General features: G+C 46.8%; 1 protein-coding gene across 2 annotated transcripts in view; it reads left to right on the top strand.

The window, feature by feature from the left end:
* The first annotated feature begins 3,297 nt into the window (after positions 1-3,297).
* The window catches only part of LOC101582708 (zinc finger protein 304-like), a 28,130-nt gene continuing 18,479 nt past the window's right edge, over positions 3,298-12,948 (top strand). Inside the window, exons 1-2 of one of the 2 annotated variants that reach the window (XM_023708498.1) lie at positions 3,298-3,600; positions 5,378-5,504. In XM_023708498.1, the coding sequence (XP_023564266.1) occupies positions 3,586-3,600; positions 5,378-5,504 (142 nt within the window). In that variant the 5' untranslated portion in view covers positions 3,298-3,585. The remainder of the gene's footprint in view (positions 3,601-5,377; positions 5,505-12,948) is intronic. The other variant, XR_002819559.1, reaches the window with a different exon arrangement.

The raw sequence follows: 12,948 nt of genomic DNA, 5'->3' as shown, positions 1-12,948 counted from the left end.
AAATGGAAGAATATCCCTTTTTCTTGGGTATAAAGAACCAATATAGTGAAAATGGCCATACTTTCATAGCTTTTATAGATTTAATACAATCCTGATTAAAAAAAATCCAACAGTATATCTCATGGAACTAGAGAAAACAATCCTATAATTCATTTGGAATGAGAATAGACCTAGCATAGCAATGACAATTCTGGGCAACAAAGACAAAGCTGGAGGTATCACAAGCCAAGACTTGAAATTATATTACAAAGCTATTGTGATACAAACGGTATGGTATTAGCAAAAAGATAGAACTGAGGATCAGTGGAACAGATTAGAGAATGTCTAAATTACTCCTGACGTACTCAGCCATCTTATGTTTGACAAAGGTGCTAAACAACTTTCACTAGAAGAAAGCCTGCTTAATAAATGGTGCTGGAAAACTGGCTTTCTACATGCTGAAGACTGAAGCTAGACACATGGCTATCACCACGCACTGAACAAAAGTAGAAACAGGATCAAATATTTAGATATTCAAACAGAAACAATCTGCTGGAAGAAAATATTGGTGGAACTCTTGAAGCCATAGGTATAGGCAAATCCTTCATGAACAAAATCTTCACCACAAAGGAAATACTACAAATAATCAACAATTGGGATATTGTTATCAAGAAGAAATCACCAACAGCATGAAAAGACAATCCACAGAGAAAATAAATCCCCAGATGTTCCTCAAAGGACAAATATCTAGAACGCAGAGAGAACTGAAAACAGGAAACCCCCAAACTTAAAGACCCAATCCAAAAATATTCATCTGAGATGAATACACTCTTCTCAGATGAAGAAATACAAACAGCAAATAAACATATGAAACAAATATTAATATTACTGATTACTGGACAGATTGAAATCAAAATAATGCTGACATTCTGTATCACTCCAGAAAATGGCTAGTTTTTTTTTTTTTTTTTAATATTTCCGTATCTTGTACAGGGTCTCACTGCACAGCTCAGACTCACAGTGATCCTCCTGTTTTCAACCTCCCCAGTTCTGGGACTAGAGGTGTGCACCACCACCACACCTGGACTCGGCCACCAGCTTGTTGGGCCCGGGGGACAGGGCTGGTGTGGCACGTGGGACAGGGATTGAACTCCTGTCCTTGTGCTTGCCGCAGCAGGCACTTAATCTGCTGAGGTATCTCACTGACCCTAAGAATGGTTATTGTTAGAAATCAACCAATAACAAATGCCGGCAGGTCTGTGGGGGAAAAGGAACACTTCTGCTCTGTTGGTGCAAGTATAGCGTGTTCCAGTCACTGTGGAAATCTGTGTAGATAATCCTCAAAACCTAGGATTAGATGTCTCATTGAACTCAGCTATTCCCCTCCTTGGTGTCTGCCCAAAAGAATTAAGAACACTGTACACAGTGATATATGAACACCCATGTTTATGGCAGTACAATGTGTAATAGCTACATCTTAGAAACAGCCCAAATGTTGACCAACCATTGACTGGATAAAAAAGATGTGTTTCTAAATAATACAATGGAGTACTACTCAGGCATACAGGAGCATAAGTTTGCTTTTGACATTTATAGCTGACATTTATAGCTCAGTGAATGAACCTTGAGGCCACACTCTCAAGTGACATACATGGGACACCTTGGTGAATAACACGTCGTTTCTTTGGCTTGAGAAACTAACTAGGTAAAGAAGCACCAGAATGTATAACAGAAATTGTAAAATAAGAAGAAATTTTTCAAAGGCATGAGGAATTAGGAAGAGGGGAGGAAGAAATGAAAAGAAAATAATGAAACATGTAAAAAGATAAAATATAAACAAGGTTTTCTAAATAAAGAGGGGAGGAGGGGTTGTAGGGAGGGTAGGAGAATTGGAGAAAAGAAGGAATTGAGACATGTGCAGGCGCATATTCCATATGATAAATGTGATAATTATAAATACCTAAATTGTATCAATAAACTTAATTAAAATAAAAGAGAAAAGGAAAGTAAGTGGTGTGTGTGTGGCACCCTCTTTTACTCTTGGAGGATAAAGACAGCTTCAGAGAGCAGGGAGATGGCTCAGTAGAATAAGCACTTGCCTGGCAAGAGCAAAGGTCTGAGTTCAATTCCCGGTTCTGAAAAAAAAAAAAAAGAGAAGTTTCTATGGGAGATGGCTCAGTGGAATAAGTGCTTCTCTGGCAAGTACAAGGACCTGAGTTCAATCCCTGGTTCTGAAAAACAAAAAAAAGTTTGCTTCCAGGTTTTTGGGCTGAGGAGGTGGCTCAGTGGAATAAGCGCTTCCCTGGCAAGCGCAAGGGCCTGAGTTTGATCCCTGGTTCGGGGGAAAAAAAAAAAAAAAAAAAAAAAGACAGCGTCAGCTCTCTAGCTTTAGGTGGTCCCCTCCAATGTTTCTGCATCTAAAGATGGAAGTTGGGGCTGGTGGACTGTACAGTAGACCCTTGAGTTTCTCTTGGCCTGACGTAGCAACAACTTGGGTAAGACAAGAAGTTTAGGTTTAATTTATGACCAAAGTCTTGAGTTATGACCCAAATACTTGCCATTTGTGAGATTGTAAACAAAGACTCTCAATAATAGAAAAGTACATGTGTGTGTACATAAGCGTTGATCTGAGTCAGGTGCAGGTTCGGGCTCTCCTCACCTGGATATAACTGCCATTACTACTGGGATCAAAATGATCCCCCCAAAGCTACAAAGCAGTTAAGGAAGGAAGGGAAGGGAAAGAAAGCAACTGCAATAGAAAAGAACAGCGTTAAAGAAAGGACAGACGCAGGCAACCTTAGACAGTTTTTAGCTCTGAAAGGTTGACAGTGAGCCAGGAGCAGTTCCTACTGAGCTACACACCTTCTAAGGAGAGAAAGGACACCGGAGAGCCAGATTCCTGCTGTTCTTATGCGAGGGGACTCTCCTTACGAAGAGCAACCACCTTCCACTTCATCCTCCCTTCCTGCAAGCCAAAGATGTCAACTTGAGTGGTAATTATGGTGTAAAGTTGTTTACGGTAAATTAGACACATTTTATAACTTTGTGGTGAACACAGTAGGAAAATTATTCCTGATCTTGGTAAATTATGGACATTATACAACTTTTCTGCTTTCTCCAAGAACTGGCGGGTGGGAGTACGGGGTACGACCTAAATAACAAGCAGGTTCCTTACCGCCTGGGTAAAACAAGCAATTAACTACACTACCCAGAACTCCGTGCGCAGAATATTGACCAATCACAACCCTGAAGTGGGCGTTTCCGGTTTCTCTTGGCGGAAGAGGCGGGACTTCCGCCGTTGGCCTGGGGACGTTTCCGCCCGCCTCCAGGTTTCCTCAGCGGGAGACCCTGGATACGTGGCTTCGGGTTGGTGCTGCCCAGCTCCTGTGCGCTGCGAGGCCAGGACCATAAGGGACAGGCCCTGCCTCGGTGTGTGCGTGGCCCAGGCCTCCCCTGCGGCCGGGCGGCCTCGCGGGGCCATGTGCGGCGGGCTGCGCTGCTCCCCAGGCCCGGGACCTCGCGCGCCGCGGGAGGAGTGGGGTTCGGCTGACGCCTCGCGGCTCCGCTTCTCGCCGCCGTTTCCCCCTCCGTCCGGCGACCGCGAGGATGGACCAGGCCGAGGTGAATAGCGCGTCTTCGGGCCCTCGCCCGCCCGGACCTCGCGGTTCGCGCGCGCCGGGTGCTCCGCGAGCGCCTTGCGGGCCAGTCAGGGAGGTGCGGGCAGCTTGCAGGCCACAGAGGGCGTGCGAATCCTTGGTCGTCAGGGTGACCTGCGAGAGTTACAGCGTCTGGCCTGATGAGAAAAGATGCCAGCGGCTGTGGGTCCGGGCTGTCACGGCGACCCGAGAAGCCGAGGAAGTCGAGAGTGGTTCGCTAGAGAGCTGGAGGCCATCCGACGCAGTTCGCAATAGGATTTGCCCTGGCTGCTGCGAAAGTGTTTCAGTCAGTCTTAAAGTCGGTGGACCAGATTTTCAGAGGAGACCTTGGTATCCTGGCACTCCTGCACTGAAGTTCTGTCTTCACTTGTGTCAGGGGTCTGCAAAGATGGTCTCTTCTAGCGCAGCCCTGAGATATATAGAGAAGTTTTCTTTCTTTCTTTCTTTTTTTTTTTTTGGCTCCAATGGGATGAGGAATGGAAGAGTTCCTTGCATATTGGCATATGCAAATACTTGGAGCTAAAATACAATTTGGGGTGTTGAAGGAACCAGAGACCTTAATTTTGTCTACGAAAAAGAACAGGGATAAGTGCGAGGCAAGAATGGCAGACTGGAAGCAGAACCTGTATTCTGAGTGTGGTGAAAATCATGAAAGATTTGGAGGAGAGGAGGGTGAGGATTTGATCCCGCTGTTAGCAGTGTTCCCTGGCTATGAGGTTGAGAACACCCTAACCCTAACCCTAACCCTACTACTGTTGGTCGCCTCTGTCTCCACCACCACAGATGTGGCATGGAAATGATAGGAGTTCAGTTTTGTTTTTTCAAGTGGGTTAATGGGATTTTGTGATGTGAAGAAAATGTGAAGAATTATGGATGATCCCAAGGCTTTGTTGTGCTTTAGCTTGTGGAATGATAGAACTGCCTTCAGCCAAGATGGACAACTTCCTGGCTGGAGTGATTTTAGTGATTTTTTTCAGGAAATAGATAGGTGCTGTTTTGTTGAAGAAGTCCCCCACATCTCTTGTTGAGACGCTAAACTAAATATCAAGGTTTTTCATTCTGGGGAGCGGTTCTTTCGGAGAAATTGCAAAGCAGAGTTCAACAGAGCTGAGGGAGTGTCAAGATGGCAGTGCCATTTGTCAGCAAGATGAACGAGAGGAAGGGGAAATGGCTGTGTTTTGGTTCATAGCTGGGCATGGTGTCTGTTGTAGAGACAGGTGAGTATTTCTCTAACTGTGTGCATAGTGGCCCATTGGGGACATCATGGGAGCGTGTATAGTGTAGGTAAAGAGTTTGTCGGGGTTGCTAGAGGCTTCAGAGCCAAGAAAGGTGTGGTCCTAAGAGGGAAGTGCATGTCGGCAGGCGTGTACACTGACAGTCTCATGACCCTAGTATTGATGACTTTGGAGGCAAAGCTCAGCTGGGTTTGGTTGTATCTAGCAGGCCTGTTCTGGACCTACCTGCATGACTGATGGGTAGAGGAGTATTTGGGACCATTCCTGCCAGACAGAGTTTAGGCAGCACCTCGCTGTGTGCTTGCTTGGTTCTTTGGAAGGCTGGGCACAGTAGTGAGAGAGACTCAGGGAGCCAGCTGGCGCTGGTGGTGCTAAGATCTGACCTTGGCTTTGATTTGGAAATCTTGGAAAGAGACTGATCGAGGGCTGCCTGCACTTACATTGAATCAGAAGGGGGCGGCTCTGCAGAGGTGCTGCCCGTGGGCTCACCTGTCACTGTCCTTCTAGGGCCCCGTGACCTTTGCGGATGTGTTTGTGTATTTCTCCCCGGAGGAGTGGGAGCTTCTTGAGGAGGCTCAGCGATTCCTTTACCGAGATGTGATGCTGGAGAACTTTGCACTTGTGGCCACACTGGGTAAGGCCCTTTCGCAGGTGTCCATTGCTGGTTGGCAGGTTACCCGAAGTTGAATGGCTTAAAGCGATAGAAATGGTTATCTGTTAATTGCAGCACCTGAGATCTCTGTTCACAGCTTGTGTGGGTGCTCTTGTCTCAGAGCTTTCATGAGGTTTCCTTCAGACTGTGAGCCAGAGCTATGATGTTGTCCAAAGCCTGTTAGGGGAAGTCTTCTCACAAGCCTGAGCCTCCTCACTTCCTTGCTGATAGATAGCTAGGGGTCTCTCTCCAGGTCTTGTCTTTTCAGTCAGATTGTGCTGAAGCAAGTGTCTTAGTCATTTTTCTCACTGCTGAGACAAAATACCCGACAGCCAAAGTTAAAGGAAGAAAGATTTGTTTGGCTTCTAGTTCATAGAGGTATCAGTCTATAATCAGATGGCTGCAAAGCAGGGTGGCATGGCAGAGGGGTGTCACAGTGAAGAAATAGTCCATGGGCAGAAAGTAGCAAAAGAAACAAATGGTAGGGGAAACTACCCACTCGGGCCCCCCCTCTTGTCCTCTCGGGACAGGAGCTTTCTTTCTTTCTCTCAATAAATATATTCTGCTCAAAAAAAAAAAAAAAAAAGAAAGAAACAAATGGTAGGGCCCCTCTATCCCTTATACGGTATGCAGGCTGCTTGCCCTGGGGCAGATGTAGCACTCACACCTTTAATCCTAGCCAGAACTAGGCCTGGCTACGCTGTGGGCTGATTTACTGGTCACACACCGTTAACTCCAACATCACACACACTAGATTCAGCTACCTCAACAAAAGCCCTGTGACCACATGAGGCTTTGCGGGGACATCTAGACACAAACCATGACAGCCAGTAAGCCAGGGGTATCTGGGATGAAAGCCCTGGCGATAGCCCAGTCTTGGAAGTGACATTTCGTTACTTCTTACATCTCATCTCTTTGCAGTGAGTCTGACCGTGCAGTCTGTCATCAGGGAAGAGGCTCATGGGAGGCCAGACTAGGAGGAGGTGGGATCCCGGCTGCCCGCCTGAGGTTGGCATCCAAGGGCTGCCACTCTCCCTTGTCCTTGATGGAGTTCGATCCCCCAGGTGTAGCTGTTAGTGCCCCACGAGATCTGACTCTTCCTCCCTCCATTATTTTATTTCTTGTATGTGTGTTTCCAGTCGTTGAACAGAGGACCCTACCCATGCTTCCAAGTGCTCGTCCCCTGAACTGCACCGTCGTTGTCCCTCCTCTCGCTGAGTTCCCAACTTAGTGCTGTGAGTTAGAGTAGCGCCTTGTGCAGCGTCCCCTCCCTTCCCGCGTAGTCTCCACCAGCCTTTTCCCTTGTAGGCCTCATAGGAAATGGTAAGGGGGAGTAGCGTGTCTCAGTATTACTAATGGATTCTACAGAGCTTGAAGGTTCACTGTCTGCTGCCCATCTTCTCCCTGAGATTACCTGAGCAGTGAGTGTTTGTGAGGGCTCAGGTTGATCTGGCACCAGGCATCTGGAGTGATAACCACCAGCATTGCCCCTGCACGGCTCCAGTCTCCCTTCCTAGATATAAGAACACAAAATCACTGGAGTGACCCATAGAACTTTGTGACTTGACCTGGCTGCTCTGGGTGCTGGGAAGATGAAGGATGTCTTTGCTGTTTTCTGATGAAGGATGTCTTTGCTGTTTGCTGGAGAGAAATCCTGTACGTTTTGCCTTGGGTGAATTTGGTCCTGACCCTTATAGAAGCCTCCTTAGGCCCAGATGACAGAGCATTCTTGCTGGTCTTCCTGCTGCCCTTGCACACAGGGTTGTAATCAAGTCCCCAGTAAATTCTGTTCTCTGCCCTTGCAGATGTGCCTGTGTCTCCCTCCTCTCAGTGTCTTGTGGCCAGTTCTACTCTAGCAGTGGGTGTTTATAGAACAGTTCACAGATCAGGTACCCAGGAAGATGGGCAGGGAGAGGGAGGCTTCTAGCAGTCTCAGGTTGGGTAGGTTCTGGCCCACTGGGAGCACAGGGATGACCCAAAGCACTGCTGAATTGGGAGCAGTTGTTCCCTGAATGCCCCTTGTCCCACAGTACTAAAGGAGGATGTTCAGTTGGCTACTGGTGCCCAGCTGTCTGTGGAGAAGGAAGGAAAACTGGAATGCAGTTTACAGCTTGAAAGGGATATATGTCACCCTGCTTTTCAGCCTCTTACATGACTGAGAAAGGTCAGGACAGCAGTATTTTTGTTTGAGACACAATCTCACTGTATATTCTAGGCTGCCCCTGGATGCAGTCTGTAGCTCAGGCTAACTTCACCCTTCTGAGTGCTGGAGTCATGGTGTGTGCAACCACACCAGCTCATGTGGTGATCTTGAAGTCCTTGGTTCCTGCTTTGTGCAGCATGGGTTGGATTGCTGAGTAGGAAAGGTATGGGAGCTTGTGTCTCAAGACCAGAATGGCTGTAGGGGGTTGGAGTGACTGGAAAGAAGTGAGTTCAAGTGGTAGGGCCTGGGGACCTCCCCTTGTGAGTCACATTTTCTGTTCAGCTGTTAATGGATCAGAAAGCTCAGGCACAGAGTATTCAGCTGGGTGGGGAGGGCTCCTAGTCAAGAAGATGTGGCTCATAAGGGATAATTGGCAAGAGAAATGCTGGAGACTACAAAAGCTTTTGTTTTCAGTGCTGGGAGTTGCATCTAGATCCTTATACATTCTGGGCAAGTGTTCAACTATAAAGCCATCTCTCCAACCAATTTGTTTTTTTTTTTTTGTTTTTTTTTGCAGAACCAGGGATTGAACTCAGGCCCTTGCACTTGCCAGGGAAGCACTTATTCCACTGAGCCATCTCCCCTCCAACCCAATTTCAAAAGCTTTTGAACAACTGCCCTCTGAGATTCTGACTGCCTGGACTATGAGATTCTGGGGTAGGGGAGGAGATGGCATTTCTCTGGTGGAAACTGAAGCTGAAAAAAATAAAGACTGTTCCCATTTACTGGGCCTTTAGGCATCAACTGCTCCATGCCCAGCAAACCTGGGGAGACCATTCCTTCCTAGCATGGATCATGTTGGGCCTGGCAGAGGCAGTCATCTGAGGACAGGTGACCCATGGAAAGTATAGAAGAAGTGCACATGTTCTGAGACCAGCCATTACACCAAGATGCTTCAGGGACCCAATAAAGCAGCTGGGGTAGAAAGCATACTGTTCAGAATGTTCAGGTGTTTAGAATGGCTCAGCCCTCTCCTTTCCGTCCTCAGCCCCTTTGTCAGATGGGACCTGTATGAGGTAGGTGAGGTATTGCTGACCTGGGAGGGACTGGATAGGCCTGGGTGTGTCTCGTTACACAGCCTGATAAGCAAAAGGGACAAAATAGATATTAAGGGGCATGTTAAAATGACTAGAAAACAGGTAGGGCATGATTTATTTTTGCCCAGCGAACAATAGAGAATACCACTCAGTCCTAGTAGATTTGTGGAAGGAGGTGAAAAGCCAGCAGTCCTAACCTTTGCTTTTTCCTCCTGCAGAAATTCCTGTTCTCTATATTTGCTGGTAATGCAGAGTGGATTCCCACGGGTTAGGAGCAGAGCCATGATTTCCTTAGTCAGAGATACAATGGTGACCAGAGGCCACACATACAATGTAGTACTTGTTGTATTTTCCCCCAAATAAGACTGAGTGTATGTTAATGTTTTCTTCAAAAGATGCCATTTCAGGGAATGACTTATTTTTTCATGTACAATAGTCAACATTCAAGTGTAACAATTCTACATTTATTCATGTACAGAAATCTGCATTTATTTGTGTACAATCATGCCATCTTCTGGAACATGGTCATAATGCTCCAAGCCCTGAATTTCTTGTGACCCCATTTCCTGTCGAACCACTGACCCTAATCTCATGTCCAGCAGCGAAGCTCTCTAAATGAGCACGTTTTAGCCGTGTAGCCTGCTTGTAGTGCATCAGCAGCACAGCTGCCAGTGATTTTATCCCGAGAGTTCTTCACCCAAGTCACGATGTCTTGCAGGCTGAACCTCACAAAGTTTCATTAAATTAAGTGCTAATTGAATTCTTAAAAGGCAGGGGTGGCAACAAAAATGATGACATCACACAAAAAGTGATGGAAATTTGCAGGCGCCAGAATACACAAGACATTGCTTTACAGATATCCTAAAAAATCATGCTAGAGCTTATTTTCCAGTTAGGATTTATTTTGGAGAAATACGGTACTCATTCTTGAATAACAAGGAGAAAACAGTGCACTATTCCACAGCAGCCCTGGCGGGCACTGGTGGATGTGGGTGTCCGGCCTTCCTGGTGCAGCACATTTTGTCGCATCTGGGCCTTGGGAACACACTGTGTGTTCTGCATGGGGTACTCTTCACCGCAGCCCTTGGAAACATTTTAGGGATGGTTGTGCTGGTTGGAAAGGCATTATAGACCTCAGTGGGGGAATTTCAGCCAGCCTTCAGGTAGGGGAGTGTTGGGGTATGAAGCAGAGTGGAATTCTGTTAGCCTTCATGTTCCTAGGAGGGTAGTGGCTAGAAGACAGTGTAAACTGCCAGCGGGGCTTGCTGAGGTTGGGGAAATGCTGAAGGAATTCGAGTGACTTGGAGTTTTGTGACTATCTCAAAGTGCCCCTGAGAGCCCTGTCTCACTGGTGAAGAAGCCGGATGGGACTTGGAGAATGACTGTCAGCCACTGGGAGCTAAAAAGTGATGCCTCCTGCCTAGCATTGCTCAGGCCTTGGAAAGCACTGCGTCCTGTGGCTGTGAAGCTTCTGGAGCTGCCTAATGCCCTTTCCAGCATTTGATCACCAACCAACTCAAGCGAGCTTGCCTTCCCTTGGGATGGAGGACAGGGACACTCCACGTTGTGTCTCAGGGAGTCTGTACAGTCCTGCTCTCTGCTGGAACAGTGGCTTAGGACTTTTCTCTGTCCTCACATCCTTCTCCTTTCATGTGCTTCTATCACATTGATGCTGTTATGCTAATTGGTGTGTGTTGTGCCCTTACACAGCTGAGCAGATCCACCATGCACTCATCTATGCACGAGGGAGTGGGCTGCCCACCCCAACAGCACCATCTGAGAGGTCCCTTGGCATGCTCTGGAAAACAAGCCCTAGTGTTATTTTTCATGTGACTCAGGCAGAGTTCAAGATGAAGGGCAACCCTCCACCTTCCCATGTGGCACAGGCTGGGCAGGCTTTTCTGAGGTCTTGGGTTATTGCCAGGCATTCCTTACTCGTAGGGCTCAGCCTATCCTCACTGTATTGGCTGCTTAAGAAGAGAGTTACATGCAGCTGGAATGGGCCTTAGTAGGAAGCATTTGAAGAGGCGAAGGTTTGAGAGCACAGGTTTAAGCTCTAGACACCTCTATCGGGTGTGCCAATGCAATTAGATGTCACCAGTGCAATTAGATGTCACCAGACAGCATGTGTGGGCCTCTCTGGTGAAAAAGCAAGGACAAAAGTTGCCTGTAGGTTACGGTCACAGCTATAGAAGAGATCTAATGCTAGAAACACCCCTTTAGATCAGCAGTTTAGCACAGGCCTACAGGTGAGGTCACTGACCAGCAATTTGTCAGTCTACTTGGGGTAAGTAGAAGCCTACTTGGGGTACAGAGCCTGTTTCACCAGCCTCGATCCACTATGGCAGACCCCTATGCTAAGTGAGCAGCGTTGAGTATGTACAGCAATGCGGTGTTCTCTCTGATAGTTTATTACCTCCCAGACTGTGACGATAGTGGGCTTGTTATCAATGAAGCTGCCATTGGATTCCCTGGGACTGTTGATCTCACAAATCAGGAGAGGGTGGTACCAGTGTCTCAAGACTCTTGGTGTACAGGTGGGTCCAGCGAAGAGCCCAAGTACATGAATTGTGTACAACCTACCTCTGCTGCCATCTGATGTGTGAAAGGAAGTCTGAGCGTCCAGTGCACAGAGCTGCAGGCAATGTGTCTGAGGCTGTGCTAAAAGCTGGGCCATGCTCTGGATCCTCATGTCGTGGATGTACAGGGGTGAGAACAGTGCCTGCACTGGGAAAGCTTTTCTTTCCTTTTTTTCTTTCTTTTTAAAAATATTTTTATTGAGAAACAAATAGCAATGGTACAGTTTCACAACCGATCCCTAGCACATTTTTAATAATTAATACATTGCATATTGTTCCCTTAGTGTTTATTCATCGTACAAGATGCAGACATGATATCCTGTCTCAAACACTATTATAACAAACCTCTCTATTCATTGAATTAAGAGAATGGAGCTGTATATCCTAACTATTTTGAGTATACAGATATAAAAGGGTCGTTCATTTCTATCCTACTTTTTTGATTAGTTTTGTCAGAGATGGGCATTCCATTGTCATTTAAGTACCATAGGTGCGTGAATTCAGCAAAATATCCAAATATAGTCCAATAGTCCATAATAGTAGTGGGTTTTCCATAAAACTGTCAGTGTCCAAAGTTGTTGACTTAAGCATTTTATAGCTCATCATATTAATATGGCTTTACTTTTTATACTTCATTTTCATACTTTGCTGCTGGATGATTAAGACCAAGATAGAGCAAGACCTATATAGCAAGAAATGTAACTTTTGTATCTGATAAAGTCAGGCAAATCCCCTCAGGATCTAACCTGAAACCCTGTACCTCAGTTTGTAGATCCTTTGTCAGTGTCAGCCATATGGATGAGTCACAGCCATTGCTTGACCAATCTGCTCTGTGAAAGCCTGAGAGAATGTTTTCTCTCCGCATCACTCAGCTTAGGCACACTCTACATTATCAATTCACTTTCCTCTGGGGCCCAAAAAGCTCCTTGATCAGAAATTTGTTACACAATTGAGTTACAGGATGTTATAGTACAGGTTCTCCTATTTCTTGAGTCCTTACTGACCTTGAATGGCTAGGGCCAAAATGTTGACTATCCTTGTAGCCCTTCTTTTTCTTTAATTTTTGGTCTGCAAACTTAAGTTGTTAACCCACAAAAAGAGAAGCTTAGTTGTTGCGCGCGGCCTTGCCAGCAAGGAAGACGCGACCACTGGTTGTTTTCTGCGCAGCTCTTTATTGCTCTCCCACATCTGTCTTCTCTCTCCCCTGAGGCCCCTGCTCTTAGCTTATAAGTCTCAGGGCTTCCAACCGTGGGGTGCCACGTATGTACTGTCCATTGGTCCAGGTATGCGGAAGCAATGCATTAGCCCAAGCCTTGGCCTTTTATGGAGTTGTTTACTACCAGGAGCGCTCACCCCCTGAGGGGGTGGAAGGTGGAAACCGGCGCCATCTCAGGGCGTGGTTATACGCAGCTCCCTACAGTTCCCCCTTTTTGTTTTAGCAACAGGCGAGAACAGAGGCCCGATCCCTGTTGTGCTAGAGGCTATGCTGACACTTGCCCAGGCTTTCACACCCAGGGAGCATCAACAGCACCCGATGCCCTTTGCATGGGGGTGGGAGGAGCGGCATCTACCCACATGCAATCAGGCATGCTCTCCATGGATTCCGG

The sequence above is a fragment of the Octodon degus genome, unplaced genomic scaffold (genome assembly GCF_000260255.1).
Source record: "Octodon degus isolate 3935 unplaced genomic scaffold, OctDeg1.0 scaffold00379, whole genome shotgun sequence".
Taxonomy (NCBI): Eukaryota; Metazoa; Chordata; class Mammalia; order Rodentia; family Octodontidae; genus Octodon; species Octodon degus.
The sequence above is the reverse complement of the archived record's forward strand: the minus strand, read 5'-3'. Positions and strand labels throughout refer to the sequence as shown.